This window comes from Phasianus colchicus, chromosome 15 (genome assembly GCF_987193195.1).
Source record: "Phasianus colchicus chromosome 15, bPhaCol1.hap1.1, whole genome shotgun sequence".
Classification (NCBI taxonomy): Eukaryota; Metazoa; Chordata; class Aves; order Galliformes; family Phasianidae; genus Phasianus; species Phasianus colchicus.
Genome location: NC_143450.1, coordinates 5,594,635 through 5,619,655, shown reverse-complemented (window position 1 = coordinate 5,619,655; position 25,021 = coordinate 5,594,635). Strand labels below are relative to the sequence as shown.

The following is a 25,021-nucleotide window of genomic DNA, read 5'->3' as shown; positions in this document are numbered from 1 at the left end:
ATAATAGCCATCCCTAGAAGTGCTCAGGGCCAGGATGGATGGGGCCTTGGGCAATCTTGTCTGGTGGGAGATATCTCTGCCTACAGAAGGAAGGGTTGGAACTGGACAAGTTTTGTGGTCCCTTCCAACTCACCCAAAACAATTTATGGTTCTGTGAAATACGTAGGAAGAAAAAAAGATCTAACCTATCTCATAGCATTCAGAGTTCCAAAAAGAAACAAAAAGATTCTAGGTTCTAGGTTTAGCAGGCTTTTTTAGTAAATAGTGTTGGGAAAGTTTACAGTGTTGTCAGAATCATTAGCTCATTTGAAGCATTCAGATCAGATAATGTTGAGCAATAGATAAAAGCAGGGGACATTATAATGCACTGTTTAATGTACGATTTGAATAGGATGGATTTTGTGCTTCTCACTGAATAATGAAGATAAAAGAGCCTGTTCCTTTTATAGCTTCAGCAAGCCAATATGAACATTAAGTGCAACAGGAGACCTAGTGGGTAGAGGGAAAAGCTTGCATATATGATCAGCTAATTATAAGAAACTATTACAGTGCAGGAACAGAGGTTGTCCTGGCAGTCTTTCTTCTTCTGTTTCCTATCTTTTGGTTCACTTTACAGCCATTGTAATGTGATTTGAGCATCTTTGCTATTTGTTTTCACATAATGATCCTGAGTAAACTGTGAACATGTAACTCTGGACTTAATTCAGAGACTTCAGACTCTGCTACAAGTATAATCCTGCCAATACCAAAAGGAGATTTGAACGACTATGTTTAATAGGCTACTATTTGTTGTGTTGTTGCATCAGTCCTACAGGTATCTCGGAAACCTACTGTAATGCATGGTGTGCAAGCAAGTTCTTAAACTGGCTTTGGCAAATGGTCGGTTGTGCTGTTATGACAGAGATTATGCCTTTTCTGAGGGATGAAAAGGGATTGGATTTTATCTTGCTGTGTTTGTGATGTTTTGAAGCAAAATGCAACTGGTCATATAGAGATCTGATTTATGTCTAATTTCTGTAGGGCTTGACATTTAAAATCATCAGTGCAAATGGTGTATCGATGTCCAGTATCCTTCGGGTACAAATAGTTCTTTTACTTTGTTTAAAATTGTATTTAAACTCCAGGATCAGTAATTCCATTTAAATCACCATAGTGATGAATTCGTTACCATTGCTTCCAAAGTGAATTTGCCTTACTGAGGATTGCGTAAGTTTGTATTTTGGGAAGTTTTATTTTAACATTTCAAAGGAAATTGTTTGAAACCTCTTTTTAGCATGGGATTTTAACGAGGATTTCATTAAGATTATAGAATTGCTTTTCATGCAACGTGCTGTTTTGCTAAGAAATAATTCTTTAGATCATCTAAACCAGAACTGTGTGATATAATAAGAAGAATGTATGAAATTTGGGGGGGGAGTGGAAGGGAGGCAATTTGAAGTAAAACAGAAACAAACAAACAAAAAAAAAACCATAAAAAAACAGATTTTTTCTAAATTGAGTCCTAGGACAAAGCAAGTTAGTAGTTCTACCAGGTGCCCCTCCTAGGGGCAGACTTAACTCTTATTACAAACTATGTCTTGAAAACACCAGTATTTGAACTAAAGAATTTGCAAAAATTGCTTGAGAAACAAAACAGATTGTGTGTTGACAGACTGAGCTACTAGCAAAACCCTCTATCACAAATATCAAATTTATACAAACCCATCTCCTGTGTGTTGCTCTATGTCCTAGAAAACTGGAAACCACGAAAACAAGTGGTTATATTTTAAGGAGTTATGTGACAGCTTATAAAAAATGGCATTTTCACTTTCTACATGAGGCTTCCACCTTAACAAAACTGATGAAATAGGTGGTAATTTTTAACACAAGCAGTGACAAAATAAACACCATCTGCTAGTGTTGACTTATTCCATAGTATTCTCATGCTGGGTGATTTTATTTCACTTTTTTCCAGAAATAGTTAATGACACATCTGCTGTGTGGTGGAGGTGCATTTTTGGTGATTAAACGTGGACATAAGTTTAGGGAAAACAATAACAAAACTTTGAAGAAATTGAAAGAAATATTAAACTATAGAAAAGAATGGGTAGAATATGTAGCTCTGATCATAGAATGATAGAATGGCCTGGGCTGAAAAGGACCACAATGATCATCTGGTTCCAACCCCCTGCTGTGTGCAGGGTCGCCAACCAGCAGACCAGGCTGCGCAGAGCCACATCCAGCCTGGCCTTGAATGCCTGCAGGGATGGGGCATCCACTGCCTCAACCTCCTTGATGATGCGTTTATTCTTTAATCTTAATGTTGCATCTGAAATATTCAATATACAGTTTTTCTTTCAAAATACCTGGTTATTACTGAAAGATTTTCACTCAGTGCTTGTTTTATCAAAGCAAGCATTTTTCCACAGTGACTTTCTTAGTCCTTTAAGGGCCGTGAGCTGAGGACTGGGAAGTCAGACCAGGTTCAGATGTGGACAATTGGTACCAAGTTTGTTTACATGTGAGAATATTTAAGGGAGTACAGTGTGCAGTGCGGTCACTGCAAGTGCAGAACAAAATAATGAGTTTAATCTGAAGGCCCAGATGAATACTGTACTATACGTAATTCCACGTACAAGCAGAATTTTGTTTACTTCGCTACCTCACTGTAGCTGCAGCTCTTGATCCTGCGAAGGCCTGTCCTCCCTGCCCCCATGGAGCTGTAGGACAAGGTGTGATCGGCAGGAGTCCTCGGGTTGTGCATACGCAGGCATAATTGATTACCATCTGTGCTGCGGCATTCTTTATTCCCTTGGTGCCCCTGTGCCGTCCAGTTGGTGAGATGAATCCTGCCCTGTGACCCTGAAGAGCAGCCTCTTCCCAAATCACCACGGTGTGTCCCCCTTTTCCTTCTCAACCAGCAGTGTCTGACTTGTGGAAATCCTCATTTAGCATCAGTGTGATCTGCACTACAAAACCCAAGCAATTAGGCAGCTAAACCTGTGTTTGCGGTGCCAAATTGTATCTCCCAATTCTATTATCAACATAAATAGAGTTTAATAAATCTAAAACACTAAATGTCTGAGTCTCCATATGGATGGGTGGATATTTAATTTTAAAGATTTTGAAATTGAAATTAAAGCCATGGCTTGGAAAGCCTGGAAGAAATCCTGAGGCTGTTTTGCTCTCTATTACATGGAAAAACACAATGGACTCCACGGTGTTACGAATCCCATGTCTGCAAATTTGCAAGTCTGGTGGAAAAAGAAATCCACTGTCGTCTTGTCCTGCCACCCAGGTCTGCTTAATGACTTGAAATCATTCTCCTCTCATGGCTTCCACAACGGCTTTTGAAAGTTTTGTAAGTAGAACCGTGAGCAGTGTAAACAGAAGATTGGAAAAAAAACACAAAGATTTTAAAAGAGATTCTTCCTCTTGTTTTTGTTGGAAGACCTGAGACACTTATTGAGTACAAAGAAGCATTTGAATTACTTTCTCATGATTGCTTGCTTTGGAAATCTGGATAGAAACATGCGTAAGAGTAAGCGTCTGTACCTGTAGTTATTTCAGTACCTATCTTCAAACTTCATTCTACTTACTATTTTTGTAGTTAACGTGTAGAAAAGGGAATGTTAATTGTTCCAATCAAAGAAAATAAAGCAATCTGACTTGATTTAGTATATTTTTGTCTTTGCAGTCTGCACAGTAATTGGAATGGGAATTCATATGAGTTGCACTGAATGTACACTGTATACATTAGTGAGCATTTAGAGTCATCTCATGTCCTTAAGCAGTCATAAACAGATTTACATAACTTAACTACTTATATTAAATACCTTTTGACTTGACCTGATCTCTGTGAACATTACAAGTTATCAAATGTCTTTCAAAGACACCCTTATGTATGTGTGCTATCATTTATGTTAATCTGAAACCTTTCTCAAGCTGCTGTGCAAGAAGTTATGGTGAATAATCCCTTACTTATTCATATCCATATGTATGCTGTGAAACTTGAGTGAAGCGTAAGACAAAAAACACTTTTCTTTGGTTGTTCTTGTTGGTTTTGATGTGGGTTTTTTTTTCTCTCTCTTTTTTTTTTAATTAATGACGTAAATCCCTACTTTGCATTTGCTTATATCCAGTGTTTGGGTGAAAGTGGAGGAAACATTTGCATCCTAAGCAGTGCTTTCTTTGTGGATATGCTTTTATGATCACTTTATTTAGTTTGGATTATAAACTGAACAAATGTTCATTTTCCAATGTGGATCTGCATCTGGGGCAAAAATTATATATTGTCAAGTGCAATAATAAGAAGAAAAACAGAATTGGTTACATTATATTTTTAAAATATGTAAAGAACAAGGAAATGATGACAGTAAATTATTTTAAAGTGTCTCTTGTCAACTCTTCTTCATATTAAAGGCTTTCCAGTGACAGTGCATAACTGCATTCAGAAGTTGTCAGAGAAAGGCCAAACATTTTGATTAAAATGTAGATAGCAGATAAGATTTGGATCTGAAGAATTAAATTTGCTTTGGATAATAAGCTGTGGGGAAAAGCTGAGACTTGTGCAGCGCGTTACTGGTACAAGTGAGTTGACTTTTTTTCAACCAAATTCAACATTATTTCTCATGACAGTGAGATTTGCAGACGTCTGGTAATATGTCTTCATGAGTCTTCGAAATTGATTTCCTTAAGCAGCATCATTAGGTGCTAATATTTATTCCAGTGTAATTGTTCAGCTTTTATGAGGAAAGGTTCAATAGACTGAATGTGCTTCAGGGTTTTCTGTGGTCTATACGCTCAGTTTTATTTAAAAAAAAAAAAAAGAAAGAAAGACAGCAAAGCTTTGTTTTCTCAGTTAAAATCTGAAGATGAAAATACGTTGCCTCAAATCCCACATGGCTTGAAATACCTGGTCCTAATTAATGAAATCATTGAATGTGGTGTTAATGCCAGGAGGTCCCGAAGGGCTTAAGGAAATGAATTGACGTAATCTTTTTTAAATAAAGCATGATTTTTATTTGATTGTTAAATAGCATTTGGCAGTGGAAAATTGAGTGTGTGTTGGAAGACTAGGGGCTCTGCCTCTAAAAAGAATTCAGGTGGCCTCTTTCTCTAGATTCCAGAAGTCTCCAGCTGCTGTCTGTCTGGCTTGCAAAATCCTCAGCCTATTTTGAGCACTGTAACATATTCATTTTTAGGAGAGAATACATCAGTACAGTTTTGCCCTATTTGCGCTCAAATGATATTTGACAGTTCTCAAGATTAATTGTAAATTTTACCCCTGCAATTCAATCTTGAAATTTGAGTTTCTGTGTCGTGTTGTAAGAATATTACCAATTATTTTGGGGAAACGTAATATACGTATATAATATATAATATATTGATGCATCTCTTATAAAAACTGCTTGTGCAACTTCCAGTGACTTAATACACAGTAAAGACTAAACCACATGTTCTAATTTATGAAATGGCTCTCTTAATCACTAGAATTGATATATTAAGAATAATAAAAGACATCTCTTCTTTTAGCTGCTGTCAGGACTTACTCCCTTTAAAAAGTGTCCTGTCAAAATTAACAACAGAACAGCACTTGCAGTCAAATTTCTCATTGTCTTCTAGTCTTAGCAGTAAGGTTTGGATCCTTCATTTACAGATCAAACTCACAAGTGGCTTCATTTATAAGTGGGTCTCTGAACTTTGTCTTATTAAAAGTGTTCTGTTGTTTTGATTTTAAACTATGAGCTCTATATTTTAATACACCTGCATTTGAGTAAATTTATGGTTTGTATCAACAGTCTCCTGAATACAGGAGAATATGAAGACTAAAACAGGAAATTAAGATCAGAACTGTTAGGAGTGCACAATGCTTCTATGTGTAATAAAGGCTTTGAATAAAGTATTCAAATTCTGCCAGCAGAAGCAGAAATAAAATGAGGAAAGTATGTTTCTTCTGGATAATGATAAATCTAAGGAAGATGGATAGGACTAGCATTTACTGTATTGATTTCTTCATTTTCTAAATCAGTTCCATGATGCATACTATTGGCATTCCTTTTAAGGTGGCTCAGAGCTGGTCAAGTCAGCAGCATCAGGAAACAGTAAGTCAGTTCAGGCACGTGTGGCTGTCAGAGCAGTAACTGCATCTGGTTAAGTAGGAGAGTGAGAGAAATATGAAAAGCTCTGCAAAGGTTGATCATTAGAAAAAAAAATCTGCAATGCTGTTTGATTTGTGTTCTTCTAAATGTGTGGTGGTAGTTGAAATCAAGTTGTGTCGGAACAGAATGTTAAGCAATGAGAAAGGACAGAAATATCTTAGGCTTAATTATATTCTTCTACAAGAATTTATATAGTAAATACACATGAAGATTGATAAAGACAAAATTACCTCCAAGTTGAAAAGAGTAAGATCTAAGCAGTTGAGCTGCTTTATATAAATTAAGAAGCTGCTACTCTCCTTTGGGAATTTTATATGAAGTCCTTCCCAAGCAAGAGCACTTTGTAACTGGTTTAACTGGGGATACACAGCTTGGCATGTTTGTTGGGGGGTTCAGCAGTTCAGTGGGACTTTTAAGGGGATTAGCTCTCCAGAGTGAAAATATGAGGTAGGAATGAGATAGGATAAAGGATTAGAATTGTTCCATGGTCATTTTATTGGAGTTGGCCATTGGGGTACAGACACTGCTGTAGTTTCAGGCCTTCCTGATGTGATCATTCCTCCATGATTTAGCTTCACTGTAAAAATTAAAAACTGAGGTATTTTGAGGACTACATTTTAAACTTCTATTATGAATTTAGAAACTTTTCTATTAGAAAGATAAAACTATTGTGTTTATAAAATGCTTTTGCCTCTTTTTTTTTTTTCTTTGACAATTCAGTACAGAAAAATCTCTTCTTCAAATGCATAGACTGAATATTCAGACTTACCCGAATTCCTTAGTCTGCTCTTATTTAGCTAAGTTAATTGAAATGTTGTTCTAAATTTGGTTCCTTGACCAAGTCAGGCTTCTGAGCATTATTTTACATGACAATCAAACTACCATGTAGAAATTCCTGTTCCTTTAGCTTCTTAGTTCTCACCATACAAACATCTACTTTAGTATTTCCACTTTTTTTTTTTTTTTCTCAATCTGAACCTGAATTTGTGCCACTGGAGTAATTCTTTCTTATGTAAGCTGTGAATCTAGCCTGTTCCTGCAATTCCTGTTAAGTCTTTTTTTTCCAGAAGAACTGGATAGAATCAGGCATTCAGGCATTTTCCAAGATCTGTTTGAAGAGTCACCTCTTATCTTTCATTCACTGTTACATTGAGGTTCCTGAGAGACTTAAAGGTCCCTTCTGAAATGCATCTTCCTCCTTTTCACCCCAGGACTGCGTTGCAGAGTCCTGACTTCTCCTTTACAATGAGATAGCCTGCAGAGATTCAGAGTTAGGTGTTGTGGTCGTATTTAATAAGTATTTACCTAACTTGGAGGTTATAGCCCTTGTCTAAACAAACCACTAGAATGTAGAATATTTTCTACGTCTAGAAAGTTCTGCTGTGTTTTTAATAACATACTTTTAATGTGTTTCCAGTAAAATTGTCCCCCCCCCCCCCCCAAAAAAAAAAAAAAGAAAGAAAGAAAGATAGGATTGTTTATTCCAAGCCCTGTTTTGTAGTTGTTGAGGAATGAAGTAAATACTGAAATATATGGAAAATTATTTATACATAATCTATAGGCCTGAAAGATGAGTTCTGTTTGGTTTTTTTTCTCTATATGTAAATCCTTTGAGGGTAGTGGTTTTGAGTTCTTAGAAGGGCTTCTATGAAACTCCTGTCACTGAGGTACCTCATTGAGGTACTGTTACTTCCAGAAATACCCTACACAGTATAGCAGGGATCCTCCAGGATCCGTATGGGGCAGATTGCTGTGCTGCTTCTCTTGATGCAGTGGCCTCCTTTTTTTAAAACAAAGCAAAACAAAACAAAAAAACAAAACAAATAGTTTTATACTGCCTAAGTGTCTTTTTATTAGGATAAGCAGACTAGAAGGCTGTTCAGATCCTAACGCTCACTATAGTTCAGCCCCTGTGGTTTAGTCTATATCATCAGAACTCCAAATCTGTGCTCAAAAACTGTTTCCTCGAAGTATTACACTGTTAGTGTCAGCTGATACTTACAGTGCTATACTTTTATCAGTCAGATATTTTTGTCTTTCTCAGTAACACATGTACTTTTGAAAATGAAGTTAGATTTGAACCATTAAACCTTAGATTTCTCTTGTGTAGCAGCTAATCCTACAAATACAAAATTATATTCTTGTATTATATTTATGCCCAAATTTTGGAAATTCAATGGAATAATGCATACATTTCTATGTTGCTGAAATCCGTAGCATGGCTCCTGTTGACTTCAACAGGGTCATTCCTCTGATAGTGTGTATAGAAGATGGGATATGAGGGGCATTTCATAGCTGCCTACAGAACAGTCATTAAAAGAGGTAATCATCTGAGAAGATTTCAGGTACAGTGAAGAGAAGAGGTTTCTGACAAGTGATAAACAGTTCCTTATTGTGTAATAGACAGTGGTTTCTTTCAACCTTTCTGTTCTTGTTCTACTTATATCTGCAGCCATTATTAAGCTGAAGGAGCATAGCCAGTGGATGTTTTTTGCAGCTGGAAGATTATAGGTTGTAAAATGCAAGGAAACAAAGCTTGTTGAAATGCAAAATTCATTGGTGAATTATAATTTGTAAGAGTTCTTAATACAGTGGGTCTTTTCAGAGTAAATGCTCAATCCCTTCATTTTCTCAAGTTCCACAAGCAAAGAAGGTCTTTGTTGCTCACTGTAATGTACAGGACTGTAATACCTTCTGTCCTTATCTTAATATCCATCTATCATCTGTTGCAGGGTGGTACAGTTCTTTCTGATCCTTCCCAAGGAAGTGATATTGTAGAAGCAGTGTAGCTTTTTACATTTTACTGTTTAATTTCTTTTCAGAAACACGAATCTTACTTGTGCTCAGGTGTTCTGTGTGAACCTATGCCTGGAACAACTCTCTTTGCCTCTTCTCCTCTTTTCCTCGCCTTGCTTTGAGTAGTAAATGCAGGTGCTACTCTTGAAATGAAATGGTGTCATATAATAGAAGAATTATAGATGACTGCTTATTTTTGTTATTGGGGAATACGTACTATGATGAAAATTCTTCTCTAGATGTGTGCAATGAATTCCATTCTCCTGTAATCTCTGATAGAAAAGCTTATGTAATTTAACTGTTTCTAAATTCTCATAATGGTGTTAACTTCTGAACATAGTCATGTCACCTTCTTCTCATCAGTCCAGAGTAACACTGTGGTTCTTCTTCCTCCTAGGTGATGACTGTTGTTTGTGGCATCATAGGGTAATTAAATTGCATTTCATTTTGAGTGATACAGGTTTAAGTAATCCAATGTTAATACACATCTTAGTAAACGTCAGTTATTAAATTTTTGATGATTAAATGATTTTTTTTATCAATTTCATCTTCAATTTTTCGACTCCACTGTGTCGTCTCATAGCTATATTCTGTTAGTAAAACTCAGATGTCATTTTTGCTCCTCTCCAGGCAGTGTATCTTGCAAGCAAGTACTTCGTAGTGCTAGCAGTCAGAGGGCTGTGATTCACTACATGGTTAATTCTTAATTTTTAAGTTGTATTGGAACTTACAGTCTTAGGAATAAATGATTTCAGATGCACATTACATCAGACAATAAGTTTAAAGAAATATTAAAGTTATATTGGTTTGAAGCTGTTGTTCCTTTATAACTTTGGAATAGAGGGACAGTGTTTGGTTTTTAATAGTTCCTTATTGGTATGAAAAACAATAGGACACCATTGCATGAACTCAGTATCAGTTTTCAGGTATCTCTGGAAGTTAAATATTTGTAATAGATAATGAAATTTTAACTAGACAGTCTGTAAGGTCCAAATTTCACACATTTAGGCCCTAATTCTACAACTGAATATGCACAGCAGACTTCTGTGCATGTTTTGGGTGTTCTGTCATTGTCTTTAAGTACCAATAAAGGAATTGAAATCAGAAGTTTTGAGAGGAGGAAGAGAGAGTTGCTTTTGTGCATCCATGTACAGATCTCTTTCTGTTCTGGTTTGTTGACATACACTACGGACCAAATAACTAATTCTCCTTTCTGAATCAAGTATGTAGCTAATACCTGATGATGATAGTGTTATTATTTGTTTGTCTGCTGAAGGAACAAACAGCAATCATAGCATGAAAGGTGTGTTTCATGCTAATATGTTCAAATGGACAAAGAGGAAAAAGATTGCTTAGCAAGAAACCAGAGCATGACAGTGCTCCGGAGTGTATATATGTTAAACTATAGAAAAATATATTAGAGTATATATGTTATACTCTAGTTTAGATGCACACATACAAGTCTTGAAGTGTATCTTCTGTTTAGCAACAGGTGCTCAGGTAGAGCTGGCTGCTGAGAACCTAGAGAAAGTATGACAGAACTGAAGTGTTCTGTCTGAGGAAGTTGGAGTAGTGGAGGAAGTTTTGCAAGACATTCACTTTCCTGATGAATTATTTGAAGACCTTTATCAATATCTAGTGTTAGAGTATCTTTAATAACTGTTCTACAGATTCTTTATTAGATACTCAGTGAATTGGCTTTCATAAACATTGAAGGAAATCATTAACAGCAATTACATCATATTTGGCTAGACTGGTGAAACATTCTCCCCTTATAGTGCTATCTCTAAAGATGGAGAACAAGATCTGTGGTAAGCTCATGTCACGCTGTCTTTATTAGAATGCCTGTTGTACATGGGCAGTTTTGTTAGGTGATAACCTAGGTCAGTTTGGTATCCAAAAGGTTGTGAGCGTCCTGATGTGAAAAATGAATTCTGGCAAAGAATTGACATTTTGAAACAATCAGGACATACTTTATAAATTATTTTCATACTCCTAACAAATTTCTGTGCCTTCACAGTACTTTGCCACTGCAAATCTGTACTGCAGCGTAAGTCGTGCTTTCGTGAGTGACCATGTTGAGACTTAGTGTATCATCATTCCAAGGTAAACGTGCACAGTGTAAGGTGTAGATAAGTAAATGAAGTATTAAACATAATCTAGCAGCTGTTTCAACACGATGTCTTTCTCAGTAAGCTGAAGTATTTGCTCAGAAGAAATCCAGTGTACGCTTTGTACTGGATTCTAATCAGCCAATTAAGGGACTCAATTGCTAGACTAGACGTGAAAATTAGTCAAAAGTGAACAGGGCTTGTTGAAAGCAAGCAGTTTGTGCGTTGCTTTAAGCAGTAGTTCTGTGTTCTGTTTGGTTTTTGGCTGAGTATATATACATGGTTCTTTGAGGTTGGTATAAAGTAAAGCACACGAGTCGGTACGTTTCTGCTGGATGGCTTTAAGGAAGCATTTATCCTTCCTGTGGAATGCTTCCTAATGCAGTTTTATATGTACAGTTTCTGGTGTTCCATAAGTCTCTGAAGCATGTGATATTTGGTTTATAAGTCTTTACTATCTGCCAGTTATCACAGGGTGACTTTCTTCTGCATCTGGGTCAGGATATGGTTTTCTTTGGCATAACTTTATCTTCTTTTAGTTTTCTTGTTGTAATTGCTGTTTTTGACAGCTTGAGACCTCTTTTGAAAACATTTTAAATTACAAGTATTCTTCTTGTCTGCTGCCATGTTTATGTGGTAAAATTAGAGGATGTCATATTTGCTTAGAGCAAAGACTTGGAATTGAAGCTTTGCATTTCTTGATGTTGCTTTGTGTTGTTTTTGGAAGCCCCAGTTGTTCTAAAAAGGAAGAAGGCATTGGTCACCCAGGCTTTTGTGCCATAGCTGTTACATACAGAGAAAGGTGTGGTGCTGATTTTGAACTTTGTCTTATTTGCATAGATATAAGTTCTGCAACTTGGATGAAAGTATTTTGCATTGCATGCAGCATCACCTTCACTTGTTACGTATATTATGTACATGTAAAATAAATGCTACTGGACTATTAATAAAAGAGTTTTTGTGTTTGTGTATAATGTGCTGCTATTTATAGTTACTTTTAGAGTTTCAATCTACAATCTTTGTCTCAAGAGCAATTTAGCTCACTCTCGTTTCGTCTACTTAAAATTGTTGATTAATTCCCAGCTGATATTTCTCTCTATTCCTAGCTGCTCTTACTCTCAATGACATTGGTGATGCTGTGTAGCATATTTTCTTCTTTCACATATCCTAGGCTGTGTTTTGAATATTTTTTTTCTAGGATGTTGCCATTTAAAATACTCATAACATGTTGCATCAGTTGGCTTTAGATTATACATTTAGATTAAATGCATGCTGTATTAATGCAATTTTAATAATCTTCTGAATTTGTCTATTCTTAAACATCTGTAACCCTAGGATTTCGAGGCTTGGCAGGATAATTCAATCCCACTTTTACTTTCCTTGTAGATATGGTATAAATTTTACCTTGCAGGTAATAGGAGAGAGAGTGTCATGCAGCAGTGCACTGCTGATCTGTGTGCTCTAAGTGGCGTGTATTTCAGTAAATTGATGCAATAAATTATGTTATTACTGTTTCATAATATTTTTCTAAGGAAAAATAAATCTGAACTCAAGGAGATCTTTGAAAAAATGCAATATTTGCAACTAGATAGCAAAAAAAAAAAAAAAAAAAAGAAGAAGAAGAAGAAGAAGACAACATAATTTAACAGGCAGGAATTCCTAAAAACGTCAGAATAACAGGGAGGCAGGTCTTCATTTTTAAATCCATATTCAAGTTATGTTATTATATTGAAGTGTCAGCTGATTCTTTCGTATGTCTGGGAAAGTCAGGAATACAGGAATGCTAGCGATTACTCACTAAAGAAGAGTGGTGACACTTTGCTTTATTGTTCATTGAGGACTTTGTTCTGACAGAGATATACGACATGCTTGGGGTTACCAGGAGAATGTGATTTCATCATTGAATGGGAGAGCTTTGAAGCAGTCTTCCCAATTTGCAAATAAGTTATGAATGTGCCAGGTCTGACAAAGAGAAACATTTATTCTGATTCCTGAAGCTGTGACTCTGGAATTGCTTGAATGCTGTGCCTTGCTCTCAGCTATTTCACGAAGGTTTCAGTTAATAAAATTTTTTAAGAAGTTCTAGATATAATCTCCATTATCCATTAATCTCATGTAAAAGTGCGTTGTATGATTTGTCTAAACAGTGTGTATATATAGAGAGAGAGAGCAGAAGACTGCACATTGTCTGCATGGATGAGAGGATCTGATATACTTTTGAAAGCAAGTGTAGATCCCTGAGGTAGTCAGTAGCGAAAGTAGTTTGTATCTTTCTGTTCCTGCACCTATTTCAAGTACCAAGAATAGATGTCTAAGTCTGCAGAATGTGGGTTTTCTAACAGGAGTGAAAATGAGAAAGAGCCTAACCTTAGTTAATAATGTGGTTCGTGGGTTGGACAGAATTAACTTGAGAAGAGGTCCTTTTAACCAGAATTGTTCTATGATTTTATGTTAGTCTGTGTAAATCTGTGACATAGAAGGAAGATAATTAATTGAATAAGCCCTGAAAATTTGTTTCCTGAAATCATAATGTTCTTGACCTGAGTGTAGACACTTACTCTGCCGGGCCTTTTGATGTCATTTTCAGTGTTCCAGATCCATTCAGAATCCAGATCTTCGCTGGGTCCACTGTATCATGCAGGAGGTTCCAGTGGCACAAGAAACAAAGGTGTAGACACCTTTGCTCTGTGCTGAAGTAAGAGGGCTATTCCAAAAGTAATGCCTACTATTTTATTTTATTGGCTTATGGCGTCAGAGGTTGATGTTGGTGGGATGGCAGTAGAGGTTGAACCTTCCCATCAGTGTTGCTTTACATTTTGTTGCCGTATGTCAGATGACAAAGAGAGAGAGCAGTCAGGTGCTAGAATGGGCTGCCCAGAGAGGTGATGGGGTCACTGACCCTGGAGGTGTTCAAGAAACATTTAGGTGTTGTACTGAGGGATGTAGTTTAGTGGGAAATATTGGCAGATGGTTGGACTGGGTGATCTTGGAGGTCTTCGCCAACACCTTGGAGATCCTGTGATTCTATGAAAATGCATAGCTAATAATGGTGACTGTGTTGAAGAATAGTTTTTTGTAGCTGAAAATTCACTCTATGAAACAGTGTTATTGTGCTCCTTGTATCTGTTGTAGTCTTTCCATGGAAATAAATAGGAAGCGTTACTTTTGGAGCAACCTATGTAGGTGACACCTGTATTCCAGATTTCCAGTATTTCCCAGAAATGATCTCGTAAACCACCTTATTTCATCATTAAGTAATCTATTGCATATGAAATAGGAGTATTTCAACGTCTGCATTTGTTAAATTGTAAGAGCAAATTGTAAGTCATTTGCTCAGACTAGCAGACTTGTTATGGAGCCCTATTGCTGCTTGTAACGAAAGTTGTGTTTCCTCACAATATCAGTTTCATAGCATTACTAACCTGGCAGGCTGCCAGCAAGGAAACACAGTTTTAGTCTCAGAATTTTTGGTGGAAATTTGCCATGGAGAGTAATGTTGGGCTGTGCTTCACACAGGACCTTCCTTTCCTATAATGAAATGCTTTCCTCATTCACATCACGTTAAGTTCTCCACTGGGGATGTTACTTTATATATCTGCTGATAACAAACTTCTGACAAAAATTGCTCATTTCTTGTTAGACAGCAAAATGCAGCTGGTACTTCCTCTGCTTGTGTGTCCTATCCAAAACTGCTGAAAAGGATGCCTACGTCTACCTGTGGAATGTGTTATCAAGGAGAAAATTACGTCCACAGCAAGTCTAAACTTCAGAAAAGCTGGCTGAATCATTTGTTCTTCACCCTTATGTTAAGGTTTTCTTGGCTCTTGGATTTAGTATGACTCTTCATAGCATGTTTTATGGTTTTATTGTTTCTTTTTGGTTTTTGGTTAATTGAAATGGGTAGTTACAGTTATTGTAGGATTACTGCAGCCTCAAGCAGCGAGGTTGTGAGGAGTTTTAATCATCATATGATGCATTTTCACCCTCCAGAATAATTTCTTCAACTTTCAGCCCTTATTTTAATTCCCCTGTCTGAAACAAGGGTATCTAGTAAGATGTGGTATTTGAATAATGATGTTGAGCCTTTTGAGAAAAGATGTCTTCTTTCTGTCAAGGACACGGAATATGGAAAAGGAAACTGTTTTTGTGAATCCTATCAGAGGTGTAGGTTACTGAAAAAAATTAAAAAATGGCCAAGATAAATGCTGTAGTTTAGACTGCAGTGTGCCAGTATGTTTGGAAGGAATCAGATGGGAAGTGGCCAAACGAGCAAACTGAAGTAAGAATAGCCATGAGACATTCAGCAGTGATCAGTGAATATACTAGGGGTTCACCGAAGTAAAACTGATCAGAAATGGTTTGACTTGTTCACCATAACCTAAATAACGTGCTTTCATGCATGCTTCTTGCAAAGGTTTAGGAATCAATTGTTTGAGCTCCTGTGCTCAGTTGTATGTTTTGCTTACTGAGCCACGAGATAAGTTAGAAAAAAAAGTGGGGAGCATTAGTGAAAGCAGTAGGGCTCCTCAGCATTAATTTGTGAGCAAGCTAGCTGCAAACATCTATGCAGGGTGCCTGATAGCAGTGGGTATTTTCCAGCCTGACTCATGCTCTCTCGTGGTGTCTGCAAGACCCTTCTGTCCCACACCTCTGTGTGCCTCTGTTCTGCTGGCATGAGGTGACCTGTCATGGTAACAGGGTTTATCTGAGACCCAGCAACACCCTGTTCATGTTTGGCTGCCAGAGTGACTTGTTTGAGCCACAGGAGTCTACACTGAAATCAAAAAAGTAATTAAGTTATTTTACATTAGAAGAGAAGCTGGTAATTTCATTGAACTTCAGAATATTTTCACAATGTGCATCTACACGTACACAAATCTCTCATAGATGTTACTTTTATATTATTCTTATACCTGATTTTTGAACTCTGATTAGTTAATATACACAATTTTGTTCATTGATTAGTAACTGAAAAAAAAAAAAAAAAAAAAAAAACAGCAGAAGAAGATGTAACCTTGCTGCTTTTTGGTAATGAGTATTTGTTGATTTGTCAGTAATCAGCAAATCAAATATTTGAAAGTGTAATCGTTAACTAATAACCTAAATGGTAGTTTTGATGCATCAGTTAGCGAACAGTGCTTTGCTGCAGACTGCCTGGGCGAGTCCTTGGATCTACATTGTTTTTTGTTTTGTTTTGTATACATGTAGAATACAAGAAGGAGGGAGGAAATGAAGGAAGAGAGATTTGCATGCTGATGGTATGTCAGTAAGCTTGAGTTCATGGGAGGGCTGACTGTTCAGAAGCAGAACGAGTTGGATGCAGGACATTTGGTTCAAAGAAGCAGTTACAGCAGCTATTGAGAAGAATGCAGAGCAGACTACAACAAGTAATGGAAGGTTTTTATAGTGTTACACAATTTTCCATTAACTGAACACAATATTCAGGAGCAAAAACATATGGATCAGTCTCATTAAGAATGAAGTAGTATGAAGTGGACATTAAAGAGAAAAGTGGCATTTCACTTTGGGAAAGATAATAGTTTGGTTCAGTTAGATTACCGTCACATTATCACATTGGAGGAGTTTGGGAAATGACAGTCTTGCTGTATGTAGGAAAAGAAAGAGTCGTGTGTTAGAGGCATAATGAAGTTTTGTTTGTTTTCTGTCTTCATGATTAGTTCTGTGATGTGATTTTTGGCAGTTTGGGTAGCCATGGTTTCACCAAGCAAAGACATCAAGAAGGAACCCTGAGAATTGAATGTAATATTCATTTTACTCCTGTTATGAATGCGATGTGGGTTTCTGTTGGTGGTTTTTCTTGTTGCTGCCCTTGCTTCTTTTTTGTTGGTTTTTCTTTTTTCATTTAAACATATCACTTCCTGAAGTATAAACTTTGTCCTGATTCCGTAAGCTGAACACCACGCATGTAGGCAACTGTCTTCCTTCCTCTGCTTTTTAATTACGGAGATTTGGAGGTGTTGGTAACCTGTATCTATAAATGTATCAGCTATTCATCAGCTTTTTTTTTTTTTTTTTTTTTTTGGTTGAAATTCATGTTTCTGTGCCTGACTGATGACACTTCATACTACACAGCATATATTTATACACTGTATGAGCAATAGAAGTGCCCAGAGCAATCTTTCTCTGCTTTTTTTTTTTTTCATCACCAGTTCCATAGCCTCTCATGTGCTACCATCTATTGTTCAGTCGTTCCAGGATATAAAGCTTAAAAATTCACCACTGACCTGGACCCAGGATTTTGTGATGCATCCCAATGAACAATCCTGGTTTTCAGGAATCCCTAGCAGTTGGCAAATTTGGTATTTCACATGGTTGTCAGTTACCATCTTTTTAGTCCCCTTCTGTTCAATGGTCAGTGTTGTTAGAATTTTAGAGGCACAGCACAAAGGTTTTCTGTGTCTGATGTAAGACATTCTCTGAATCAGATAAGCTAGAGCTTTTCGCACTAATCCCTAAATCAAGCAGACAGGTACTCTTTATCGTTTTCTGGTTACAATAAATAAATTAGTCACAACTTTTCTCCTCTGTGTCTTTGAGCTCCCTTGTCAGCAAATCTGGTTATCTTACACAATGTGTGCCTTTCTTTTATCAAATCCGCTAGTTTCCTTTTCTTCTTTCTCTTCCCCCCCATAATTGTATTCCCCTGCATCTCAAATAGGTTGTTTAAGAGGTAGCAGACTTCCAGAGGATTTTTGATATGATCACCCATTATGGAGATCTCAATCTGTTACACAGTCACGATTCAATCTGTTAGCTAGATGAGAGTTAACAACTTCTTTAGGTTTTAAAAACTTTGTAACAAAATGAAACAATTTGATATGCAGTTAGCAGAGCAATGTCATATTTACAGTAGTGCTTTAATAAAAATGTGATTACATGGCAAGGATCTCAAACTCAAACGGAGATGATGGTGTGAAGGACCGAAGGATAGAACTTAAATTGCAGAAAATCGATTTTACATCTGAGCCTTATCTGAAATATGTGCCTGGATATTCAAAAGGAAAGTAGGGGCTGGAGGGAGAGAGCTGTGTTTTTACTCCTGGGAATCCTGTGATGGGCAAGATCACTCTTTTGCAGCTGTTTTTTTGTTGTAACATTACACTTCCATGAGCTGCAATATTATGCCATGTTCAGCAGAATACGACAAAAGTAATAGCTGTACCCAGGTATTTGTAGCACCAGTGTAGTATCTGGCACCTGGGCAACCTCCTCGTGACCATTAAGGATGATTAAGAAAATGAAGTACTTGCACAACAAAGCTTTTGTCACTTAGCATAACTTGTTTGGGGGGTACTAGGTACAGTAGGAGGCTAACAATGGTAAAACTTGTAAGAAAACACGAAACAATTTCAGTTTTCATCTTCTGCAGGTAGCAGTGCTGGTGTGTGAATGTTTGTAGTACTTGTGTAAAAATCAACATCTGATCATTTTGATGTCTGAAGAATTAATTGGTTACATAGTTACGTTTTCTCTAGTATGTGAACACATTTATGAGACAGAAAAAAAGTATTTATTTTGATTGATAAATGTTATTAACCTTGTTCAGTGTAAGAATACAAACACGTCAGACTCCTTTTCTCCAGCTGCACCCCTTCCTGCAGCCTTCCTCCTGCACCAGGCAGAGCTTTTATCCGTCAGGTCATGGCACTCGATTATCTGCTGTTAAGTAGGACGGCGTTCCATTTCCTTTGTGATTCCACAGTGTTTTCAAATTCTGTGACCTCAGTTTGAGCAGCAAATATTTTGATGGCGGTGTATCCTCCCGGTACCTCTGGGTTTCTGATGTGTGCTGTGCAGTAGCAGCTGGGTGGGCCAGCAGGGCTGTGCAGAGCTCCCTGTGCTCCACGTGGCTCCTGCAGGGTCGCTGTGCCTCAGGCTTTAGAGGGAGCTCAGCTGAATGCCAAGGAAGTGCAAAACCCTCTCACCTTTTTTTTATCGTGCTTGGAGCTGGCAAAGTTTTAAAGCACAAGATTGACAGTACAGAGAGAAAAATGCCTTTACGGAATGGTGCTTATTTTGTAGTTTAAAGTGCCTCTGCTTTTCTTGGCTTTGTCTTTAAAAGAGTCCTGCATGTTGCAGAGAAATACTTAATTTTATTCAAATTCTAACAAAAATTATAGTAATTTACAAATCTCATTCCAAAATCATAGTTTAATTCACATCATAGACAATTGACATTCATTGTCAATGCAGTACCTGTTGAGATAAAAATGTACATTTAATGAGAAAAAAATGTTTCAAATATGAATTGAAGAGTGTATAAAAATACATGCAAGTGTGTCTGTGCATGCATGTATTATATGTGTGTGTGTGTACCAGGATGCTTTTGCATGAATCCACGTGTACAACCAAGGTCTCTTTAGGCACACTGGATAAAATCACATCCTGTGGTGCAGTGGATTTCCATTGTGTGTGAAGTTTGGTGACTGTTTTGCAGCTGAACACATCCTCTATTACGTACAGTTTTATAAAACTGTTTCAATGTTCCTTGTGAGAATTGAAGACCCCACATCATCTAAATTCAAAGATTGCTAGAAACAGTTACATTTCTGATCCTCATTGACTGAAGTACCAACAAAATGTTGAAGATACCGCAGTTTCCTATGAAATAGAATCTTGGTTTAGTACTCCAAATACATAGGGTTCCCTATGAAAAACTGTTACAGTGACTCAGCTACAACAACAGTTGGTGCACTGGTCCTGTTCCTGTGCCAGACCTGGCCTGTATTTGGTTTGTAAAAGCCTGGGGATCTGCACTTGCATAGGGAAAAATAGAAGTAGGAAGGAAATTGCTCTGATGGTTGAAAATTTTGTTGATTTTTTCCAAGATCTCCTACTGCAAAAAGTAACAACATTAAAGAAGAAATGTTTTTAAAACATTTTTCCCGCTGACCCTGTTGAATTTATCTATCATGTTGGTTCTTTTCAGTTTTGAACAGTTCTGCTGTGTATGAGGAAGATAATATTTGCACATTTTATGTAATTCATCATTGGAAATGAACCCTTCGAATTCCTAAAATGCATTCAGCTCTCAAAATACTGTAACTCCTACATAAAAGACAAATGTGGAGGCGGCTTTACAAGTAAGCTAACATTATAAAGTATTATAAAATGAAGATAGGAAGGTAGCAGTAAACACGCATCTTAAAAACATATATTTTTAAGCACTTGTCAGAAAGGTTAACCTGGGGAGATGTGGAAATGTCAGACGCATTACATGCGCAGGACGTGCATTTGGCATTTTGCTGTCAGCAGGGGAGTTCTTCTACAACTAATTCCTCAGGAACCGCACGCTGAGTCTGTCTGCAGGGAGGAAGAAGGGCTAGGGGTAGAAACATACATTGTTTATTTTGTGAAGATGTATTATGGGATATTTTCTCCTTGAGAGAAGACCGTGAGTTGTGTCACTCACGCTCTGTGATAATTTTTGGGAGTTAGAATAAAATCCGTGTTTTCCATGAAATGTCAGTCAGATGGTGCAGTTCATTGGTTTTGCAGGTACAGAAGGGTAAATAACTAGAATGCTACTTATAAAAAAGGTTAAAATAGCTTATCTTGCAAATTGTGTGTGTTTAGTAACTGGGACCTGATGCTGAATTTTGGCTGTTACAGAGCAACCTGCAAAGTGTTGCTGTACTGTGGTCTCCTTTCAGACATGAGAAGAGGGAAAAGAAAAAAAATAGTGTTTATTCCCTGTTTTAGCTGCTTTAAGTATTTCCCTTGCATCCCACCCATACTGCCAGGTCACAATTAAACTCTTTGCTTTATTATTGCAGTTAAGTAGAAAAGCCAACTCCCAGAATTACTACGGATAAAATTATGGTTGTTTGTCAATCATGGATATTCAATTAAATGCTGTCAGTGTCATTCATAGTGTAAAAACCACGCTGTGAAATGGAGTTTAAGTGTGATCATAAGCTCAAAATCATCAAGATCATATCAAATCAGTGTATTAATGATTACACAGACTGTGGTAAGTAGTTGGCATTATGTGTATACCCCTGTGTTTCCCATAGAGAATTCGCAGGTAAAGCAAAGAGCTGTGATTTGTAACCTCTATTAGATTATAGCACCTGAACTTGAAATTCATTAAAAGTTGGAATCCGGATTTAACAGTGGCACTGCCCATAAAGGAACAGCAGTGGGTGGGAAGTCAGATTCATAGAAATTTCTTCTTGTTTTAGTTTTTATCAACTTTTAATATTTATTCTGTTTATCTTCTGTATACTTAGTTACCACAAATAAATTCAGATCTTCATAATATTGTCAGAATACAGTAAAAAAAATAACAGACTTGATTTGTGTTGAGGAAAATTTTATTTGGCATTTACGTACACTTTTGGTTCAAGTTCATACAGTTTTAAGTTTTCCACAAAAATATGTAAAACTTTAGAGTGGAAAAAATGTCTTTCTTGGGTTAGCAAGATTTTTTGTTATTAATTTTGCACTCATGGAGGCAGTGTATTCTTATGTAAATAAGCTGCAGTAATTAAGTGAATTTTGTTACGAACCCACAGAAGTGGAGAGGTAAAAAAAAAAAGACTTTTTTCTTCATTAAATAGAAGGATGTTTCTGGAAATTAAAATCCTTAAAATTTCTTCTTTTATAAGTATACTAAGAATTCCTTTCAAAAATGCCTAATTTTCCCCGAGTAAAATTGTTCCTTTAGGTTTTTTTTAAGGATTAGAACAAGATTCTGGTTACCTCCCATTGCAGCACTGGGAAATACAAATAGAAGATAGTGAAGCCTTTTTCTCATTTTGAGAAAGGTTCACCAGTAGGCAAAGGATGAAGCCTTTCTTTTAGAGATTTTTCAAAGGTATTTAACAGTAGCTGATGATAAACCAAAAATTAAAATGAGGTTGAAATGTGTCTGAACCCTTTCGTATAAGGGAGATGTGTGTAATTTGTTATTTTTAAGGACTAACTACTGTAACTCACTAATTTGAAAGAAAAATAACCATTATTTTTTTCCAGTGGGAAAACAACTCCTACGATCTCCATTTGTGACATTAACTGGAAATGAACTGTGCCTTCTCTATAATGCAATATTTACTTGTAGCCTTGTTGCAGAGAGGAATTGAGTGAATTAAAAAAAAAAAAACAACTCAGTAACTTAAATATAGTAGAAATATCCTTGAGCTTATCCTTATAATTTTCTTAATGTAAATTGTAAAGGAATAATAACTATTAATGCCTGTCATTTATTCATCACATGAAGATGACTCCTGAGATTTAGGTGCCATAAATATCACATGTCTTTGAAAGAATTGCAGATTCTGTAGTGCTTTTTATATGAAAATGGTGGACATTAAGAGCCCAAGTAATACATTACAGAGCATATTTACTTGTTTTCAAGTGAATAGAAGTAAGTTTGATGGAGTAAGAATACTGTTGCTTGTTAGCCATCTTGCAGTGTGAAAATGCAATGAAAAAATTCAGATTTTTTATGTTCTGTCAAAAATGTAAAGTGCAGTTCATACATATATTGCATTCAATTGTTTTTTATCAGCCAAGAAGTGTGTTTTTTTCTTGCACATCTGTAGAAAATTGCCATAAGGACTCATTTTTGAAGGATAGTAAATCAGTATAAAGTCATACTGATACTGATTTTTAGTATAAATAATCCTCTAGAGCAACTTTTATGCTTTTTTTTTTTTTTTTTTTTTCTATTTTCTATTTTGTTACCACTTGTAGCACAACTGAGGTGTGCACAGGGACTGGGTGTTACAGTAACTGGCTAGATGAGCTGCAGTGACTTATCTGCATGGGCAAGATTTTAAACCTTTATTTGAGACATTTTGTGGGAGCTGTGGGACAGCGGATCCTTTTTCTAATGCTTGTGACTCAATAGTGATGAAAAGGGCATTCTGAGAACAGAATAATTCCACGTCTCTCTCACGTCCTTTCTGTGAACACATTGATGTTATAGGGAGCTGTTTGTGTGTTATAGGTGTCACCTATATAACCTAACTGTATATAAACAGTGAGTTTGTGGATGGAAATTCAACGGCTGGCCTCAATATTAAGACCAGCAAACCCTTCTGATTCTTAGCTGAAATGTCAGATATTAATGAGTTACATGCTTGAGAAAGTGAACCAAGGAGTATGGGGGGGTAAGTTGTTACTAACTTCTATTAAGACTCTCTAGGTGATTAAGGCTCAGTAGTGTAAGTGCCTGATTAAATGTAAAGCTAAAGATTCTGATTGTGTAGGGTTTTGTTTCTTTTTTTTTCTATTACGTCTTGAACGAAGAAGGAGATACCATGATATTAGGAGGATGTGGGGAAATGAAGTGATTATCATATCTATTTATAAAATTCTTGTTTCACAGTAACAGCTGCAACTGCACAGTTTTACTTTCCTTTGTAGTCTTTCTCAAATGAAGCCTAAGCACTGTTCTAAGTAGTGTGCATATCATGGGGGGAAAGAGAATCAACAGCTGTAGTTCCTCAGTGTGCTTTGGGCTAGCCCGAGGATCTTACTGTTTCTCTGAACCATGCTTTGATTCCCACTCTGTCTGTTGGGTTGGGAAATGAAAGCCATTTTGACCATCTAAAATTCTGGATTGAGAAAGTCTTTATTCTTTCGCGTTGTAGAGGAAGAAAGAGAATTTGATAGTTTTGAGATGCCTGGTGGAAGATTTCAGTGACACCTCTAGATCCTGTCACATTTTTCATGCTGTTGAGATTTCTCACTGGAATGTTAACACTTACTGCAATGTGCAGATCTGCTCAGAGTCATATTAAGAATCAAACAGTAAGGTAGAGGACCAGACTCTACTATTTGTTGTAGGTTGTTGTGGTGATTTCTCTTTTCTGAGGAAGGCAAAAGTCTGTTATAGCTTGTAAGAGGGCTGGCTTGGAGGTACTTTTCTCTATTAGTATTGTACTCATAGGAAGTGTTTCAAAGTTTCCAGTTCAACCTTATGCCACAGAGGCATCTACATTACTTTCACTTTGATCAAGATTTGAAACATCAAGTAATGATGGTCAGCAGATTATCAATGCTGGTTCATGGCTGTTGAGATTTTCATATTCCTTACCACGTGTTTTATTAGTCAGAAATTAAGTCACTAGAAAGTGTATTCTCTTTAAAGAACCATTGCCAGACATGAAATTATGGAAATTCACAATGTCTGAACAAAACTCAATATGATAAAAGTTCATATTGTTATACACCTCCGCTTATTTTCCTTTTAAAAGAAATTATTATCTTGGCTTAAAAGGAAATTTACTCTTATTTCAGTTTTGCTTTTTTTTTTTTTTTTTTTTTTTTTTTTTTTTTCTGTGTGGCTTAGAAAGCTGTACAAAACTGCTGAGGTTCCTTGATGCCATTTGTAAGCCATGTAAGTCAAACACTTCTCTGACACGTTCTTGAAATGGAAACCAACAGAGAGGAAGAGTGAATGTAGAAGTATTTTGAATCATTCAGTATTTTAAAACATAGTCATTTCCATGAAGCTTTTTGTAAATGCTTCTGAATGATGCTCTGAGTTGGCATCTGCAAGATTTGAAGATGCAATTCCACGGTGCCCTAATCATTCTGATTTTCAGACCATATTTCATTAATAGTATTGTGCTAAAAGCACAGTGAGATACTCTGCGGCAGGGGAAGTGGCCTAATGTTTTTAAAAAGAAAAAGAGAATTTTATTGAGCTCTTTTGTGGAAAACATTGCATTTTAAGGCATCATATTGGAGTAAAAGTTTCAGTGAGTAATACATCTTAACCACACTGCTAGGTCCTTTACTTCCTCGTGTTTGCCCGTAGGGCTGTTCAGTAGAAGGCTAGCCCAGATTCTATGTTCATCCAGCCTGATGGTGCTGGTTGCTTTCTGTCCCCTTAGCTTTGCCTTTCTGCAACTTAGAATTGCAGCATTCAGCCTGCCAGATGATCAGTAAATGTCAAACAAATCAAAGTGTTGTTGCCAGCAGAGATATTGAAGTGCTGCA

The 25,021-nt window shown here is 36.7% G+C and overlaps 1 protein-coding gene across 18 annotated transcripts in view; it reads left to right on the top strand.

The window, feature by feature from the left end:
- Positions 1–25,021, top strand: part of TENM2 (teneurin transmembrane protein 2) — a 979,011-nt gene that overhangs the window by 698,786 nt on the left and 255,204 nt on the right. The window contains exon 1 of one of the 18 annotated variants that reach the window (XM_090150625.1): positions 22,777–23,184. The exons of the other annotated variants lie outside the window; for them this stretch is intronic. Within the exon in view, the coding sequence (XP_090006751.1) occupies positions 23,142–23,184 (43 nt within the window). The 5' untranslated portion in view covers positions 22,777–23,141. Of the gene's footprint in view, positions 1–22,776; positions 23,185–25,021 lie in introns of those variants that run through there. 18 annotated transcript variants of the gene reach the window in all.